General features: G+C 34.6%; 1 protein-coding gene across 4 annotated transcripts in view; it reads left to right on the top strand.

The window, feature by feature from the left end:
• The window catches only part of BAZ2B (bromodomain adjacent to zinc finger domain 2B), a 310475-nt gene that overhangs the window by 190151 nt on the left and 100992 nt on the right, over nt 1-19332 (top strand). For 2 of the 4 annotated variants that reach the window (XM_025405435.1, XM_025405434.1), the window contains 5 exons: nt 508-1114; nt 2721-3014; nt 4612-4672; nt 5449-5557; nt 5825-5926. In XM_025405435.1, coding sequence (XP_025261220.1) covers nt 508-1114; nt 2721-3014; nt 4612-4672; nt 5449-5557; nt 5825-5926 — 1173 coding nt within the window. The remainder of the gene's footprint in view (nt 1-507; nt 1115-2720; nt 3015-4611; nt 4673-5448; nt 5558-5824; nt 5927-19332) is intronic. The other 2 variants (XM_025405437.1, XM_025405436.1) reach the window with 1 other exon arrangement.

Raw genomic sequence — 19332 nt, 5'->3', positions numbered from 1 at the left:
GCTGGGGCCATAGGCACCCACCACCTCGCCCGGCTAGTTTTCTGTATTTTTTAGTAGAGACGGGGTTTCACTGTGTTAGCCAGGATGGTCTCAATCTCCTGACCTAGTGATCTGCCTGGCTCGGCCTCCCAAAGTGCTGGGATTACAGGCTTGAGCCACCGCGCCCAGCCTGTCAGCTTGAAATTTCTAAGAGGAGGCTATTTCATGCAAGAAAATGGTTTTAGGTTTGGATTATTGTGAAAATGGAAGCAACAGTAAAGCAAGGAGGATAGTCAAAAGGCGTATAATTTTTAAGGGGTAAAAGCTAATTAAATTTTATTTAGTTACAGCCAAAATGTAGCAACCAACTAGTCATAGCTGTTGCTACTTTTACAGCACTTGTATATCATGATTTAAATTTGTGTGTGATATGATAGCTGTAATTTGTTTTCAGATATTGAAAGCAAATAAAAGCAATCTTTGTTTTGTGGTACATTTTGTTGTGTTTTTTAACTTATGTTTCAACAGGAACAATATAAACAGGCATTCCCATCACAGTTAAAGAAACAAGAGTCATCTAAGAGCCTGAAGAAGGTTATTGCAGCTTTGTCAAATCCAAAAGCAACCTCTAGTTCACCAGCACATCCAAAACAAACATTAGAAAACAACCACCCAAATCCATTCTTGACAAATGCACTTTTAGGTAATCACCAACCAAATGGAGTTATTCAAAGTGTCATTCAAGAAGCTCCTCTAGCACTTACTACCAAAACTAAAATGCAGAGCAAGATTAATGAAAACATTGCTGCTGCAAGTAGCACTCCTTTTTCCTCACCTGTAAATTTGAGTACAAGTGGGAGAAGAACACCTGGCAATCAGACACCTGTAATGCCCTCTGCCTCTCCCATCCTGCATAGTCAAGGGAAGGAAAAAGCAGTTAGCAATAATGTAAACCCGGTGAAAACACAGCGTCACTCCCATCCTGCAAAACCTTTAGTGGAACAATTCAGAGGAACAGATTCAGACATTCCCAGTAGTAAAGATTCTGAAGATTCAAATGAGGATGAAGAGGAAGATGATGAGGAAGAAGATGAGGAAGATGATGAAGATGATGAATCTGATGACAGCCAATCAGGTTATTTTCATTTTAAAATTTAAAGTATTTCTCTAAATGCTATATGAACCAGACATTTTAAAGCATTTCTTAATTCAGACTTAAAATCACTGTGATTTACTGTGTTTCACACAGCTTTGTGCATTTCTATAATGAGCTCGTAAAATACAGGAGTAATTGATACTGGAAATCCTAAGTCAGATTCTCAGCTTGTTATTCATTTGACATTAAACAAATAATCACTTTAGGATGAATACAAATGATGCATAAATTAAGACATAATTTCATCAACTTGCTTAATTTTTATTTCATTCAGGACCACTCTTCTTTCATTTCTTCTGCTACTTGTTAAAATGTATCACCAGGTGTTTTGAACAAAGATAGAATTATAGTCATAGTCATTCAGAAAGTACCAAAAACCTAAATCTCTATGAATGTTCCATCAATAACAGAAAATTTGTTAAATAACATATAGATGACTCTCTGATTTAATTTTGAGTCACTTTTTTTTTTTTTTTGCTGGATCGGGGGTTAACTTCTTTGCATTTTTATTTTCCTTCCCTCTCCTCATTCCACAGAAGATTGAAAACATAAAATACAAGAGAGCTTAAATTGTGAATACAAAAATGAAATACGTATTATAAACATTTGTGGATTTGTTACTGGTCAACTACAGATTCAACTAATTTTTTTAGCAGCTAATCTGAATAGGAAAATATACTCAGCTGTACAATTTATAGTGTCTATAAGTTAAAAACAAACTTCGTGCTCAGGGTAAGAACCACTCTTCCTGGGGTTTCCATAAAACAACTTTGTATGATAGATCATAAATATCAATATTCATTACTTTAAAAACTAACTTTTATAATGAATTTCAATATAGGCAAATGATATCACACAAACCAGAATTCCACAGAAGCTATTGTTCTGTGAACTATGAGGAAACAGTCTAAGTATTACTCCTATGTTTATCAAGTTTAATCTAGTAATAGATTTTACATATCTAGAGGAACGGATGCATCATACATAGAACTACATAGCTAGAACAAACTTAAATTATTGAATTATCCTACTATAATTATTTCTGTAGGCCTAGTTTTTTGAGAGGCCGGAAAAGCCTGATGAAGTCTTGTATGTAAATGGAAAAACTGCAGCCAAAAAACCAAGAATCTCCTGTTGAAACTGGTTTTCTTTTACTCCAGAGCCCAAATGGAAGTATGATGGTAGTTCCAGATTTCTCTTTCTCATATTTGACTTACTGTACTTCATAAGCTATTGGAATCTGTTAGTTTGAATAGTCAATTTAATCCCCGTTTACTTTAGTTTCTCCATTAAATAAAAAATTATTTTGACACCAAGCAGAACTCATCATGTGAATAGTGTCACATGAGAACTGTTTTATGATTAAAGTGTTGAGTAAAACTTACACTTTAAAAAAATTTTTTTGAAGATTTATATCCTGCATACACTGTTCTCAAATAGCTTATAACATTTACTCTGTAGGAAAATTGCTCATTTGAGTTCTCATTCACAGTTGCTGGTTCCTGAGCTACTCCATTTAGATACAAACTGCAAATTATTGGTGATTATCTAGTTATAATATACAAATGCTTCTTTTACTTCCCAGAATCAGATAGTAATTCAGAATCAGATACAGAAGGATCAGAAGAAGAAGATGATGATGATAAAGACCAAGATGAATCAGATAGTGATACTGAAGGAGAGAAAACTTCAATGAAACTGAATAAAACAACTTCCTCTGTCAAAAGCCCTTCCATGAGTCTTACAGCTCACTCAACACCTCGTAACCTCCACATAGCAAAAGCCCCAGGCTCTGCTCCTGCTGCCTTATGTTCTGAATCCCAGTCACCTGCTTTTCTTGGTACATCTTCTTCCACACTTACTTCAAGCCCACACTCTGGTACCTACCCTTTATTTTTATTATTCTAAAGTAGAAGTCAAACCATAGCAAGAATTTTTATTGATAGAGTGTTCTGGAGATGATCTCACTGGAATCAAGATTAGAGTTAGATTTTAGGTTGGCTAAGGAAGGTCAGCATGTATTTTCAAAGAATATGACTTATAACCTGGTCTTTTTTTTCCCCCTGATTTTCCAGTTTAAGGATCTGATTAATGACAGTTCTTTTGGTTTTGAACCTTTTCTGCTTTTGTGTTCAGTTTGTGCTTCTAGAATGTAGAATTTAATTGACAGTTGGACTTTTTTGTACACTTGACCCTTGAACGCAGGATTTAGGAGCACTGGCTCCACACACAGTCGAAAATCTACATGGAACTTTTGGCTTCTCAAAAATTTAACTGTTAGCCTACTATTGACCAGAAGCCTTACTGATAACATGAATAGTCAATTAACATATGTTGTATGTGTTCTATGCTGTATTACAATAAAGAGAAAAGACAAATGTTAGTAAGAAAATCATAAGCAAGAGAAAATATATTGACTCTTCCTTACGTGGAAGTGGATCATTATAAAGATCTTCATTCTCATCTTCATGTTGAATAGGCTGAGGAGGAGGTGGATTGGTCTTGCTGTCTCCTGGGTGACAGAAGTGGAGGAAAATCTGAATATAAGTGGACTCACACAGTTCAAACCCATGTTGTTCAAGGGCCAACTGTACTTTATAAAAAAGCTCACTTGGTTACTTAAGATGCTATCTGCCCAACATGTAGCCAGTGTCGTTTCTATTAGAGAGTAGCAATCTTATTCCATTAACATGCCATGTCCTTTTTTTTCCTATTTGACTTTTTATAAATTCCTAGAGGTCTTCATTAAACATTTCTACATTTAATATTCCAAAACTACTCTCAGTTCTCATTCCATGTCTAAGAAAATATAGATATATACAGTAAAATATTTTGTTATTTTACTTACTTCATTCTCCTCTTGTCAATTTCTAGCTTTGCTTTCATTTACCACATACCAGTATGATAGCCTACTAATTTTAGATGAGTTTATTTATGTTTGTGAAACTTGATCTCGGTCTTTGAAAATTTTTACATAAAATCATAATCCTGATCCTTGGTGGTTTAGGTTAATTAAAAGACCTGGTAGTGGTTTTGACTATGGATGTATATGGACATAGAAATTAAATCATCTTTAAATGTATGAGCCAGCTGTTGAAATTTTTCAGCATCCGAAAACTCATATTTTCAAAGTCAACAATTTAAAAAAGTTTTCTGAAACCTCTTTCTGTCCTGCTTCTCTAGGCATTTCTTTAATAACAAAATGAGAGGAAAGGTATATATTTTTACCTTGAATTGTATTTTCTTTAGAGAGAAAAACTAGTTATTCTGTCATTCAGACCTAAAAGAACAAAAAAGCCCCCTGCCTTATACAGTGTTTTATTGAAAACCATCTAAAAATAATGTATAAATTATAGAAATACACTAAATAATCCAAGTCATTAACATATACTTTTTAAAAGAAAACTTTCTAAACGATCAAGATTATTATCTCTATTAATGAATTTTTTATATTAACCAATTGAATTTTTTTAAAGGCACTTCCAAAAGAAGAAGAGTAACAGATGAACGTGAACTGCGTATTCCATTGGAATATGGGTATGCAAAATAAGGTTTCCCTTTTTCTTTTTCCCCCATATATTTATGCACGTTTGATGTATACTTGATTTCTCATTCTCTACAATTAATAAAAGAAGTACATAGCTGCATAGTATTTATTAGAGCAGAAGAGCCAGAGCAAAGGGCAAGGAATTTGGTATATCAGAAAACTGAAATTAATCCTGTTTCCTGGAGGTATGGCAGAGCTGGGGTGGGATGATACAGCCAAGTAGGAACATGACTGATAAAGAACCAAGAGCAAATCAGATGGCAAAGGGCAGGAGTACAGCGAGATTGTGAGAAGTTTTTGTGAAGATAGAATTAAAGGACAGTAAAAGCTACTTTGGTCAAAATTGAGGGACTCAACCAGAGTTTGGCTAAAATGGTTTAATTAGAAATGACAGCTTTTAGACTGAATGTACGTGAACCCCAACCAGCAGAGAGCCAGGTTTACTTTACTCCTCCGTTAAAGCTTTTCAGATGTAAAAATCACTATACGTTGACACGTTACTGAAATGTCAGAGTACCCAAAGTAATCAATTACGATTTCTAAGCATTTTGATGGAGTTTAATATATAAATTGAATAATTAATTTTTTAGTTGAATTAGCTAGAAGTCTAAATAATTTTGACAGTTAATATATTTGGGTTGTTTGAGGAGTTTTTGTTTTCATTTTTCATGTTTTCTAGAGAACATGTATACTTTAACTTATTTTTAATTTTTAAAAGCTGTCTTAAAATTAAGTATGTTATAACCTTCATTTCTGTTATGTGTAGCTGGCAGAGAGAGACAAGAATAAGAAACTTTGGAGGGCGCCTTCAAGGAGAAGTAGCATATTATGCTCCATGTGGAAAGAAACTTAGGCAGTACCCTGAAGTAATAAAGGTACATACTTTTCACCAAATAATGTACATTTGGTGCCTATTAAGCATGATCATGTACAAAAAAAAGTGTACTCCTTTCTCAGATAAAGTTCCTTGATACTAAATATTCTCTTGTATGGGACTATTGTACTTAACCTAAATTGATCTCCTATAAATTTATAGCCCCTTGATAGAATATGCAAAACATTAGTGTCCTGAAGCTAGCTATACATCAAAGCTGGGTTGTAATTATTAAAACCTGAAGTGGAAAAATATGTGATTTTTTCAGTATCTCAGCAGAAATGGAATAATGGATATCTCAAGGGACAATTTCAGCTTCAGTGCAAAAATAAGAGTGGGTGACTTCTATGAAGCCAGAGATGGACCGCAGGTATCCACTTTTTAAAAAGTATAGTCTTTGAACCAAAAAGTAGTACCATAACCTAAATGAAGTAAATTTCACTACACTCTGGAGCATTGCCTTTCTTTAATTAGTTCATATGGCTATACATATAACTTTGTGGTAAGCACTCATTAAGGCCTCAATTAACTATGTTTCAGTAACAAGGAGCTTTGACATAATAGGTATCTTTTTCATAAATAAGTAAATTTTTTCTGTTTTTATTAATTCAACCAATAACTTTACAATTTATATAGGTATAAAAGCATCTGCATATTCATATGAAATATAGGAAAACATTAGTTTCCTGAAAAGTACAGCTAGTTTTAAAAACTAATTTGAATATGAAGACCCTATTATAATCAGTCAGTCCAAAAGAGGATATATATGTCCTAGTGTTTTGGAAGAATCTTGTCCATTTGATTATGCCACACTACATGTTGCATTTTCACAAGTTTGATAAGTTTTTTTGTCATTTCTTAAAACTAGGTGAATGAAATTTCTGGTTTTTGCAGAAATTCAGTTTTTACATTAATTGGTGCACATTTCTGAACATATCACCACAGCTCCCTTTGAGCTTATAGTGTTAAGTATACATCCTCACTAGTCAGCAAAAAGAACTCACCAAGGAGATCTCATTTCCTATATGTTTCTTTTAATGCTTTCTCTTTGTTCCTTAGTTGTATTCAGCTGCATGTGCTTATTATTCCCTTTAGCTGCATTGAAAGGGGTCCCAGTTAAGGAGTGATGAGACCTAGATTCTTGTTAATCTGTGAAATACTCTTGTAATTCTGAACAGTGACAAAATAGTGCCCCCTTTGCCCACAACTTTGTTATCTGCCAAATAGAAACAATTTTAATATATATAAATATATTACACTTCTGTCTCATAGAATTATGGCAAGATTAAAATGAGATCATATGCATAACAATGTTTCAAAAAGGCTAAAATGCTCAGCCACCTAAAGTTGATATTTTCCTTCTTCATTGAACCTGTCTCTCTTCTGTCCCATCATAATGCATAGAAAAAATTTTTTTGCCAATTAATATTTTCTTTGTGAATAGGGAACTTTTCTATCCTATCTTACCCTTAAATTTTATGATTTAGAAATGGAAAAGGTCTCCCTCATTCTGTAAGAGGTTTATTTTGAGTTTGGAAGCTTAAAGGAATTTTTTAAGGTCACACACAAGGCTGAGACATAACTAGAACTCAAGGTTTCTGAAAAAGTAATCTTTTGCATACATCATGTAACCTATTTTCTATTGTAGTCCATGACTTTTAAAGAAAGAAGTTATGTCCAGATCTACCTGTCTCTTTATTGGTAGTTCTAAAATGTCAAAATGTGTTTATCTGAGATTTATAGAAATATATGGAAATATATTCTAGGGTTTTCTATTTTTTTAAACAAAAAAAATTTTGACTTAGACTAAATCTGTCACCAGATTCTTAGAATTTTAATGAACCACAGTGTTACACATTCCATATACACTGCATCAGTTTTAAAGTCATTATTAGAAACTTTAAAAATTATCATTTTAAACATTTTTGTTTCATGTTGTCACATTCTTACTTTTATTATTTATGCCAAAGATATCTTCGTGATTTTAAGTTCCATAGATTTTTGTTCTGAGAGGAAAGCTAATTGGTATTTAACATATAAAGGATTTTTAGTTTTATATCAGTGATAATTAGACCTAATCTATAAAGCCTCATTACACAGAATAGAATGTTCCTTGACATGCATTCACTTTTTATTAAATATAATCAGTGTTTTCCAAATGCACACTGTCTTGTTGAGATCAATTCCAATCAAGGAAATAGGATGAATTACTAAAGCCAAATATGTTAAGCTGCCAACATTTCAGCAGAATGCTAGGGGAAAATATTCGTAATTTTGAGAGCATTTCTTTTAGCTAAAACCAAAATTAGTACACAGGAATTCAGGATACTTTTAGAAAACAACAATTAAAGGTAAGTCATCCAAAAAAGTGTTCTAGTTAGTTAATTAGAGATGCATATAGTTATAAAACCATGTACATTTTTATATACTGGATTATGTGATTAATAGGTTTAAGCATATGGTTAACTGGAAATGTATGTCATTATATAAGAATGTTCTCTGAAAACCAAGATTATATATTTTTGTTATAGTAATTATGATGTGAAATAATTTTGATCACACTGAATTTTGTAGAAGATGTAAAATATAGGGTGGCACAAAGCTACTGTTACTATGCAATGATGATCCTATGTATTTACAATATGTCTGCTTTTATGCAAATTGTATAAATGGTTTGATGATGAAACATGTTTTTAAAAGTGTGCATATTAAAAGACTAGAAGGAAATGTGTCAAAACTAATAATGGATGTAATGGTGATAGCAATGGATTTTTTTTGCTTTCTACGTTTTTTGTATGTTGTGTCTTTTCAAAAATTTGCTTGTTTTATGTATATAATGTGAAAAACAGGCCAGGCATTGTGGGTTACACCTGTAACCCCAGCACTTTGGGAGGTCGAGGCGGGCGGATCACTTGAGCTCCAGAGTTCAAGACTAAGCCTCAGCAGTGGCGGGCGCCCCTCCCCTGGTCTCGCTGCTGCCTTGCAGTTAGATCTTAGACTGCTGTGCTAGCAATGAGGGAGGCTCCGTGGGCATGGGACCCTCCGGGCCAGATGTGGGATATAATCTCCTGGTGTGCTGTTTGCTAAGACCCTTGGTAAAGTGCAGTATTAGGGTGGGAGTTACCCGATTTTCCAGGTGTTGTGTGTCTCAATGTCCTTCGGCTAGGAAAGGAATTACCTTCCCCCTTGCACTTCCCAGGTGAGGTGATGCCTTGCCGTGCTTCACCTCTCCTTGGTTGGGCTGCACGGGTGGACCAGCGCCAACTGTCCGACATGACACGCCCCAGTGAGATGAACCCGGTACCTCAGTTGAAAATGCAGAAATCACCCGTCTTCTGTGTCGCTCACGCTGGGAGCTGGAAGCTGGAGCTGTTCCTATTTGGCCATCTTGGGCGCGCTGACAGCTCTATTCTTAATCACTCTCCTATTAAACCATTTTCCTGGGAAGTATATTTTTTTCATCATTTGTTAATCTTAAAAGATATCCCAAAACCCCCAACATTAGTTCTATATGTTCTAATTTTACTTAACACATTACAAAAATTGCATCAGCGGAATTCCAATTCTCCATATATTATATATAAAATTTAGGAGATAACACTCTCCTAGAAGATAATATCTGCAGTGCAGAATTCTGGATTTTTCTCTAGTTTATTGAGACAATGATTTGTTCCTTCCAGGAGTATAATTTACATCAAAGGCCATTCATCTCAACATTAAATACTAAAGAGTAAAAAAGTTAATTCAAAACAAAAAACAAGTCCCCTCACCCCCAAAGTCTATACAGCAACCTATGATAAATCTGAAAGAGAAGCAACAGCCCATCAACATTTTATTTCAGAATAGATAGAATCGTTAATTTTTTCTTACATTTAAGAATTTCTTTGTTGTTGATATTATTTTTAAAGAAAATCCCTAATTGAAAAAATTTTTTTCTTTAAAAAATAATATTATTGTGGCATATTTACATGCAATAAAACAAAATCATTTTTAAGCATGTAGTTTGGTAATTTTTTTAGTGACACAGTGCTTTGTTTATTTTTCTTTCAACTTTTATTTTAGGCTCAGGGGTACATGTACAGGTTTGCTAGGTGGGCAGGCTGTACATCACTGAGGTTCAGTGTGCAAATGATCCTGGAGCACAGTACCTGATTGGTAGTTTTTCAACCCTCACCCCCATCCCCCCCGCCACCACTCTCCCTACTCAAGTAGTCTCCAGTGTCTGTTGTTCATATCTTTGCATTTGTGGATATTCAATATTCAGCTGTCACTTGTGAGAACATGTGATATTTAGTTTTCTGTTCCTTCATTATGTTTCTTAGGTGATGGCCTCCAGCTGCATCCATGTTGTTATAAAGGATAAGATATCATTCTTTCTATGGCTGCATAGTATTCCTGGGCATATGTATACCATTTTCTTTATTCAGTCCACTGTTGATGGGCATATAGGTTGATTCTATGTCTTTGCTATTGTGAATAGTGCTGCAGTGAACATGTGAGGGCATGTGTCTTTTTGGTAGAACAATTTATTTTCCTTTGGGTATATACTCAGTAAGTGGGATTGCTGGGTCTAATGATAGTTCTGTTTTAAGTTCTTTGAGGAATCTCCACATTGCTTTCCACAGTGGCTGAACTAATTTACATTCCTACTATCAGTGTATGAAGTGTTTCCTTTTCTCTGCAATCTTGCCCACATCTATTGTTTTTTGACTTTTTATTAATAGCCTTTTATTTTTGAGATGGAGTCTTGCTCTGTCACCCAGCTGGAGTGCAGTAGTGCCATCTCAGCTCACTGCAAGCCCCACCTCCCAGGTTCACGCCTTTCTCCTGCCTCAGCCTCCCGAGTAGCTGGGACTACAGGCACCTGCCACTGCACCCGGCTAATTTTTTTGTATTTTTAGTAGACACGGGGTTTCACTGTGTTAGCCAGGATGGTCTCAATCTCCTGACCTCGTGATCCGCCTGCCTTGGCCTCCCAAAGTGCTGAGATTAGATTACAGGTGTGAGCCACTGCACCTGGCCAACAATAGCCATTCTGACTCGTGTCAGAATGAGATAGTATTTCATTGTGGTTTTAATTTGCATTTCTTTGTGATTAATGGTGTTGAGCATTTCTGTGTATATTTGTTGGCTCCATGTATTTTTTTTTCAGGAGTGTTCGTGTCCATTTTTTAATGGAGTTCTTTTTTGTTTTTGTTGAATTAAGTTTCTTATAGAGTCTAGATATTACACCTTTGTCAGATATATAGTTTGTGAATATTTGCTCCCATTCTGTAGGTTGTCTGTGATAGTTTCTTCTGCTGTACAGAAGCTCTAGTTTAATTAAGTCTCACTTGTCAATTTTTATTTTTGTTGCAGTTGCTTTTAGGGACTTAGTAATAAATTATTTGCCAAGGTTGATGTTCAGAATGGTATTTCCTAGGTTTGTTCCTAGGAATTTAAGTCTTTAATCCACATAGAGTTAATTTTTGTATATGGTGAAAGGAAGGGGTCCAATTTCAATATTCTGTGTACATCTAGCCAGTTATCCCAGCACTATTTATTGAATAGGGGAGTTCTTTCTCCGTTGCTTGTTATTGTTGACTTTGTCAAAAATCAGGTGGTCATGGGTGTGCAGTCTTATTTCTTGATTCTCTGTCCTGTTCCATTGGTCTGTGTGTCTGTTTTTGTACCAGTACCATGCTGTTTTGGTTACTGTAGCCTTGTAGTATAGTTGGAAGTCGGGTAAGTGTGATGCTTCCAGCTTTGTTCTTTTAGCTTAGATTGTTTTGGCAATTTAGGCTCTTTAGGTTTCATATGAATTTTAGAATAGTTTTTTTCTGATTCTGTGAAAAATTGCATTGGTGGTTCGATAGGAATAAGCATTGAATCTGTAAATTACTTTGGGCAGTATGGCTATTTTGACAATGTTGATTCTTCCTATCCATGACCATGGAACGTTTCTCCATTTGTTTGTGTCTTCTCTGATTGCTTTCAGCAGTGTTTCGTCATTTTTGTTGTAGAGATCTTTTACCTCCTTGGATAGCTATATTCCTAGGTATTTTGTTCTTTTTGTGACTATTATAATAAATGAGATTGCGTTCTTGATTTGGCTCTCAGCTTGGATGCTATTGGCATATAGAAATGTTATTGATTTTTGTGTATTGATTTTGTATCCTCAAACCTTACTGAACTTGTTTATCAGTCCTAGGAGCCTTTTGTGAAAGTCTCTAGGGTTTTCTAGGTATAGAATCATATTGTCTGTTAAGACAGATAGTTTGATTTCCTCTCTTCCTATTTGGATGCCTTTTATTTTTTCTTGTTGAGTACCATGGATATTTTGCTTAATCATTTTTTGATTCAAGATATTTCTGGGCTTAAGATATGATTTTATATGTATTTATTAATATTAACAGCAAGCATTTGTTGAAAATATTAACTAACTTTTGTATAGTACAATAAGATGAGAGATGTGTGAGCTTATATTATTAAAATTTAGGTAAATTAATCATTTACTGAAGGACGACAATGTAATTATTACCTTTAAAAAAAGAGATGCCCTTAATTCAAGAAAATAGGATTACAAATGAAATGGGGATAAAAGGCCCAGCACGGTGGCTCATACCTGTAATCCCAACACTTTGGGAGGCTGAGACAGGAGGATTGCTTAAGTCCGGGAGTTCAAGACTAGCCTGAGCAATGTATCAAGACTCCATCTCCACAAAAAATAAAAATATTACCTGGGCATGATGGTGCATGCCTGTAGTCCCAGCTACATGGGAGGCTAAAGTAAAAGGACTGTTTTAACCCATGAGTTTGAAACTGCAGAGAACTATGACCATGCCATTATACTAGGAGGACGACTGCCTGGGTGACAGATTGAGACCCTGTCTCTAATTTAAAAAAAAAAAAAAGGGAAGAAAGAAATAGGGAATAAGATACACTTAATGTATCCATTATCAGTTTTATTCATTTTGGTCCACAGATGTAGTGAGGAATTTGTAGAATCGGCTACTTTTCAGCATACTGATAGTTTTCAAGCACTTCTTACCAGCTTCTGTAAAAATCTTGATTTTAGAAGAGTGATAGACTTCATGGAACAAAACAATTGTAATAATCTATATAAGCCCATGCTGTACTGGCTGGCTGCCTTTTAATGAACTTCTGTTGGCAGTTTTAGAAACCCGTTTGAAAATGGTGTGAGGTAAATAAATTTCTTATAGACTTCTGTTTCATCACATTATAAAAACTTGTTGAATAAAATGTTGTTGTTTTTATTTTACTTTGTGTTTGATTGTCAGAATAAAAGAAAGTAAGGTTGAGCTAGACATGTTTTGGTAATAAAATAGCATTATTTTTATTGACCTAAATATAATATTAAGGTAAGAGGTATTTATATATTTCTTAGGAATAGAGGAAGGCATCAAAATAAATTGTTAATGACATACTATTTTGAAATACATGATGATCTACCTTGAAATGCATTTTTTGTTAATTGTAGAAAGCTATACATCTAAGCATGAAGACCTTAACTTTATTTTTTTCAACCAGGACGTTTAGAAGCATTAGAGTATGGAATGTCTACTGTTATCAGGCCAAAAAAAGCATAAAATTGAAAGATGCAAGGAAGAAGCAAGTTTAAAATGACTCTGAAAATGTTGCTTTTTTTCTTTGAGATGTTGCATTTAGAAAAAAGTACAGTGTTTCTTCTTTTTAATGCACAAGTCCATAAAAAGTAAAATGTCTACAGTTCTTAATGAAAAGAGCCTTTTTTTCTGAGTCATTTAATCAGTAAATATTTGTGACAAATACTTAATGTGCCAGGCATTTTTTTCCCTAAGTAGATGTCCCCTAAAGGCATTTTCCCATAGACAAATTGTGAACACACCTTTGAGTACAGAAATGAAATTGAAAGCCTGAATTTGAAGAAAAACTAATGTTCATAGAGAAACTGAAGAATACAAAAAAATGATTGTTGGTTTAGAGAAGCTTATTCTCTGGGGAAGATAAAACAGTAGGCAGAATACTGCCCCAGCTAAAAATTAGGGTTTTGTTAAGAGGAGGCTTCACAGTAAGGTAGGCAACACACAGTTTCTGGCACAATTTAATGCTGGTAATTATTTCAAATTAAGTGAAGAACAAAAGATTGGAAGTCAACAACCAGAGTTCTAATTCAGCTCTGCTGTTAACTGTCACACCTAATGCAACATAGCCGTGGGCACGAATGGACACTGAGAACATGAAAGATCAGTACCAGAAGTCTAAAAGTCTGCAAATTTATGTCACTGATCAACCAGGTAGGATTTTTGTGGCTAGGCAAGGCCTATACTGGGAGGACGACTGTATGAATCCAAGGATATAGGAGGAGGAGATATTGAAAGTCGTTGACTATTAGAGGATGACATACTTTAAGTAGAAAACATAGTCAGCATTGTGGAAACAGTTGTATCAAACCACATCTTTCTCACGTGTTTTTAATAGATGACACCTTTCCTCACGGTTCTTACTCTTTCACATCTAAAGTGCTATGTAGTGTATGGTATAATAAGCTATATGACTAGGGTGGCTTAAGAATATCTGTCATAAAGTTTGTAATCTATCACCCTTTCACTACCTACCTCTGGCACTATTAAGTAGCTAGAAATAGACAAAATACTGAATTGTGAAAAGGCATAAAGAAATCCTACAAAATTTTGATTTTTTTTCATGATGTTAATTTTTTTATGTGAATTGTCAAATTTCGTCACAAATATCTGATACCCTTTCTTTGCTCATACCCTAAGAATTTTTTTTAGTTCTAGCAGGGTAATTTAGTATCTTACATTACTTACGCTGAAGCTAACTTAATTCTCTCATCTGTAATATAAATGCATATAAGAGGTCTTTAAGATCGATTTGCTTTTAGGTGTGACATTCTAAAAGTTTCATATAAACAAATTGGGAAGTAAAGGATTCTGAAAGTATAGTTTCAAAAGGAAAAGTAGTAAAAAATTAACTTTGTTTACTTAAGCTATGATTAAATTTACTGAAAATTATTTAACCAGAAATCAATTTGGTAAATGATCAATCCACTGAATGACTGATAGGCCTTACATTGTCAGACCAATTGCCTTAATCCAGATTTAAAACATGCACCACAAATATTTTACTACCAGAAGCAAGGACTGGGATAGATACAGGTCTCAATCCAGAAAAATATGAGAAGAGTAGGGGAAAGTCTCTCCATTCACTTATATAACACTGAGCATTCAAGAAGGACAGTACTAGGCATCTCAAATATTAACTTGGGAAGCTGGGCATCTAATGGCACAGGACTGTAAATCCATGGTGAAATTGCTGCATCAAAGTCTTGGTGATACTAAAACTTTTTTAAAAAGTCATCAATAACTTGGCAAATAAATCATTCAGCTAATCGGCTTTTAGTGGACTGGGATACTGCATTTACATAATTATATACTGCTTTTCCCAAAAAATAACTCGGCTTACAAGTATTTAAAAAATGGGAGCAACAAAAGAAAAAGTCAAGCCAGAATGTGTAAAATTGAATCAGGAATGAGACTTGAGAACACATCCCATTAAGACTAAACATGTGGCTGCTAAACCACATATTTACTTTAGCTTTCAGTGAAACGTGGGAAACCCAGTTAATTAGGCAATTTACTGTCTATAAGATAAGGTGAAAACAAACCAGTCCCTCATGAAGGGTTCACCTATCCTTTGGAGTCATTTATTTATGAAGACTGTATAACAGAAATGTTGAAATAGGAAGGTCATATTGCAAATAAATTTCATGATCTCTTTTGAATTTCTGAATACAGAAAATATTTAAGAACTCACTAAAAGGAAATATTTTCTTTCTTTAAAAGTCTGTTTATAAGTCATAAAAAAGTTGAGCAATAAATTTATTTTCCAGTTTTCTCAAATATTTCTCCATCCTTATTTGTTCAGTAAGAAAACCTCATTGCCACTTGTTTCCCTTTTCCATGTTGTTTAGAGACTACCCCAAACTTTAACTGCCTTTCTGGTCTTTGGCTTTCCTCCTTCACATCCAGGCAGTGTTCAATTTCAGTCAGTTCTCTCTCCCAAAAGACCAATGTACTATTCATGTCTCTTTCCAGCTCTAATTTCTGTGCTCTAATCCAGGCCATCATAATTTTTATATGGGCAGTTGAGATGGCTTTCTCTCCCAAGCTCTAAACTCTTTTTCTAACGCATTACTGAGGGTGTGGTCCTACGGTCACCTGCCTTAGAATAGACTGAGCCTGAGGTCCTTCTTAAAAATGTGGTCCTTTAGGGAAAAGGACTCTCTCTAGCTGACCTGTAGGTAATGTTATGCCTTGCTCGGAGTAAACGTGCCTCAACAAATATTTAAGTAGTGAAAACTTCATTTTTATAATATATTACAGCTTTACAGTGTACTTTCACTTATTTCATTAGCTTGTTTACCTGGATTATTCCATCTTCCAAAATAAAACATAAACGCTTTTCTTTTTATCCTTCTTTCTCTTTGTAGTATTTATAGAAGTGAACGTATTATTCACTAAGAATATAAATTACCAACCCTTGAAAGCAGAATTAGAATAATGTAATTAACATAATCTGGTCCAGGCGCGGTGGCTCACACACTTAATCCAAACGAAGGCCAAGGTGGGTGGATCACCTGAGGTCAGGAGTTCGAGACCAGCCTGGCCAACATGGCGAAACCCTGTCTCTACTAAAAATACAAAAATTAGCCGGGTGTGGTGGCAAGTGCCTGTAATCCCAGCTACTTGGGAGGCTGAGGCAGGAGAATCACTTGAACTTAAGAGGTGGAGGTTGCAGTGAGCTGAGATTGCACCACTGCACTACAGTTTAGGCCACAGAGTGAGACGTCATCTCAAAAATAAATAAATAAATAATAGTAATAATAATAATCTTTTGCTATCTCCATCTTGTTGATCATCTTTTCTTATCCATGTTTTAAAAATCTTAACAACAGTTATGTTCAGGAAATATATACTATCTTAAGTCTTAGAAATCAAGAAAAAATTCTTTTGATATATATTAAATTCTTATAATTAAATTGATATATAAACATTAAATTCTTCTGATAAATAAAAAGCCAATGGCACGTGAATCAAATGATATAAATTGTATTTGCTTTTCCTGAGGAAAAATTTATTGAGAAAAATACTATTTGTTCTCACCCACAATTATTTTGGCTCTTCAATGAATTAAAGCTGTAGTATAAGTTTCAGATTTTCCTAATGATTCTTTTCTCATTTTCTAAAATCTAGGAGTCAGAAGACATTATAAGTAATCCAGTATATGCAATCCCTTTAGAAAGTATTTACTTTTTAAATGCCAAGGGCAAAAATGTGACTGATATGGTCACTATATTTGTCTGGTAAGTTTTAGGCACCAACATATTTTGTTCCTCTTTTGACACAGGTGTATTTTCCTAGCTGAATAAAAACATAACTATGTAAAAATTATATCTGGATAAGAAAAGTTGATAAAACTCTTAAAATTTTGGCCAAAAATTGATTTTATTACTAATAAGATACTTTAAAAACCAAATGCAGATTTGTTTATAGGCTTTTATTAGTCCCTCTTCTCTTCCAAGTATCATGAATGTCACCTTTATATTTTTCAATTTATATGATACATGCTGCCTTGGTGCTTAAGAACATAATAAAAAAAATGAAAAGCTAAACTAATCAAAAGCTTCCTATGCTGGTGAACATAACCTAACATAAAACTATTCTGATGTCTTCCTTTTTAGTGACTTATGGCCTAAAAATACACTTTGTACGTCTATTGTTCCTACTGACTTCATTTGGAATCTCAGCAAAAGATTTTCATTTTCCTCAGAATTAATTTTTACAATTATTTTAACATAAGAATTACTGAAAGGAGTTAGTATAGATGTTATTTTTAGCATATATATGTATGAACATATGCATTAATTTTTTTCTGACAGTCTTTTCTTGACATAATCTTGGCTGTGCTTTCACAGCTAAATGTTATGATCTGTCACTTATCAAGTATAAGAACATCTTTATAACATCAAGTACTCATAGTGGTCAGGAGCACAGGTTTTAGAGTGAGACAGTCATGGGTTTCAATCGCAGTCTGTTCTTTGCTGTCTATTCAACCTTGCTCAGCCTGAATTTCCTCAATTGTAATATAAAGACGATAAAACCCACCATATGAGGTAGAAATGTTGTGAAGATTAAAGTGTAGCCTATTCAAAGTATCTGGAACAAAACACAATACTTGGAATGTGGGATGTAGCTATTATCCATAATCATGTACAATTTAGTACCCATTAACTGCAATATTCATAGACTTCTTGCCCCAGGTTAGGCAAATCATGTTTAACCTAAAACTCAAGAACTTTGGGTTATTTTTGGTTACACAGTTTCTTCTAGTGTCTCAAGCAAAATTTCTACTTCAAGGATATTTTTAGAGAAAAACACATTTAAAAAATTTCCTTAACCTTCATACTGAAGGAATTAACTCTTAAAAAGAAATAGTAAGACAGTTATTTTTAAAATATGTCTCCTATATCTGAACATATTATTTTTGGACTATAAGGTAATATAACATAGTATATTTATTTTGATTGACACATGCAGGATACATGTATTTATGTGCTAAGCTGTATTATTATTATTTTTTTTATTTTGAGACAGTGTCTTGTTCTTTCACCCAGGTTGGAGTGCAGTGACGTGATCTCAGCTCTCTGGCGCAATCTCAGCTCACTGCAACTTCCACCTCTTGGGTTCAAGCGATTCTTCTGCCTCAGCCTCCCAAGTAGCTGGGACTACAGACACACGCCACCATGCCCAGCTGATTTTCGTGTTTTTAGTAGAGATGGGGTTTCACTGTATTGGCCAGGCTGATCTCGAACTCCTGACCTTGTGATCTGCCCATTTGGCCTCCCAAAGTGCTGGTATTATAGGCATGAGCCACTGCACCCGGCCACAAAATTATTCTTACAATACACTAGCATTGTGTTGGTGTGTGCTTCCACTAGGAGGCTTATAATGGGAAATCTCAAATATATACAGAAATAGATGGACTGATAATATATACCTTGTACCCATCATAAGCTTTAGGAATTATCATTTTGACCAATATTGCTTTACATATACCCTCATCTACTTCTCCCTTCCAAAATTTGTTGAAGGAATGTTTCCATTTGTGACTCTAAAAGGTAAGGACTCATGACCACAATACCATTATTATACTTTTAATATATAATTTCTTTTTAATTTTTTCATTTTTGTGAGTACATAATAGGTATATATATTTATGGGGTACACGAGTGTTTTGTTTTGTTTTGTTTTTGTTTTTTTGAGACGGAGTCTCGCTGTGTCGCCCAGGCTGGAGTACAGTGTGCCATCTCGGCTCACTGCAACCTCCACCTCCCGGGTTGAAGCCATTCTCCTGTGTCACTCTCCCAAGTAGCTAGTACTACAGGCACCCACCACCATGCCCAGCTAATTTTTGTATTTTTAGTAGAGATGGGGTTTCACCATGTTGGCCAGGCTGGTCTCAAACTCCTGACTTCAGGAGTTCCATCCGCCTTAGCCTCCCAAAATGCTGGGATTACAGGTGTGAGCCACCGCGCCCAGCCACATGAGATACTTTGATACAGGCATACAATGCAAAATAATAACATCAAAGTAAATGGGGTATTCATCACCTCAAGCATTTATCCTTTCTTTGTGTTACAAACAATCCAGTTACACTCTTTTAGGTTTTTTTAAATGTATGATAAATTATTGTTGATTGTAGTCACCATGTTGT

The sequence above is a fragment of the Theropithecus gelada genome, chromosome 12 (genome assembly GCF_003255815.1).
Source record: "Theropithecus gelada isolate Dixy chromosome 12, Tgel_1.0, whole genome shotgun sequence".
NCBI lineage: Eukaryota > Metazoa > Chordata > Mammalia > Primates > Cercopithecidae > Theropithecus > Theropithecus gelada.
This window is presented reverse-complemented; position numbering and strand designations above follow the sequence as displayed.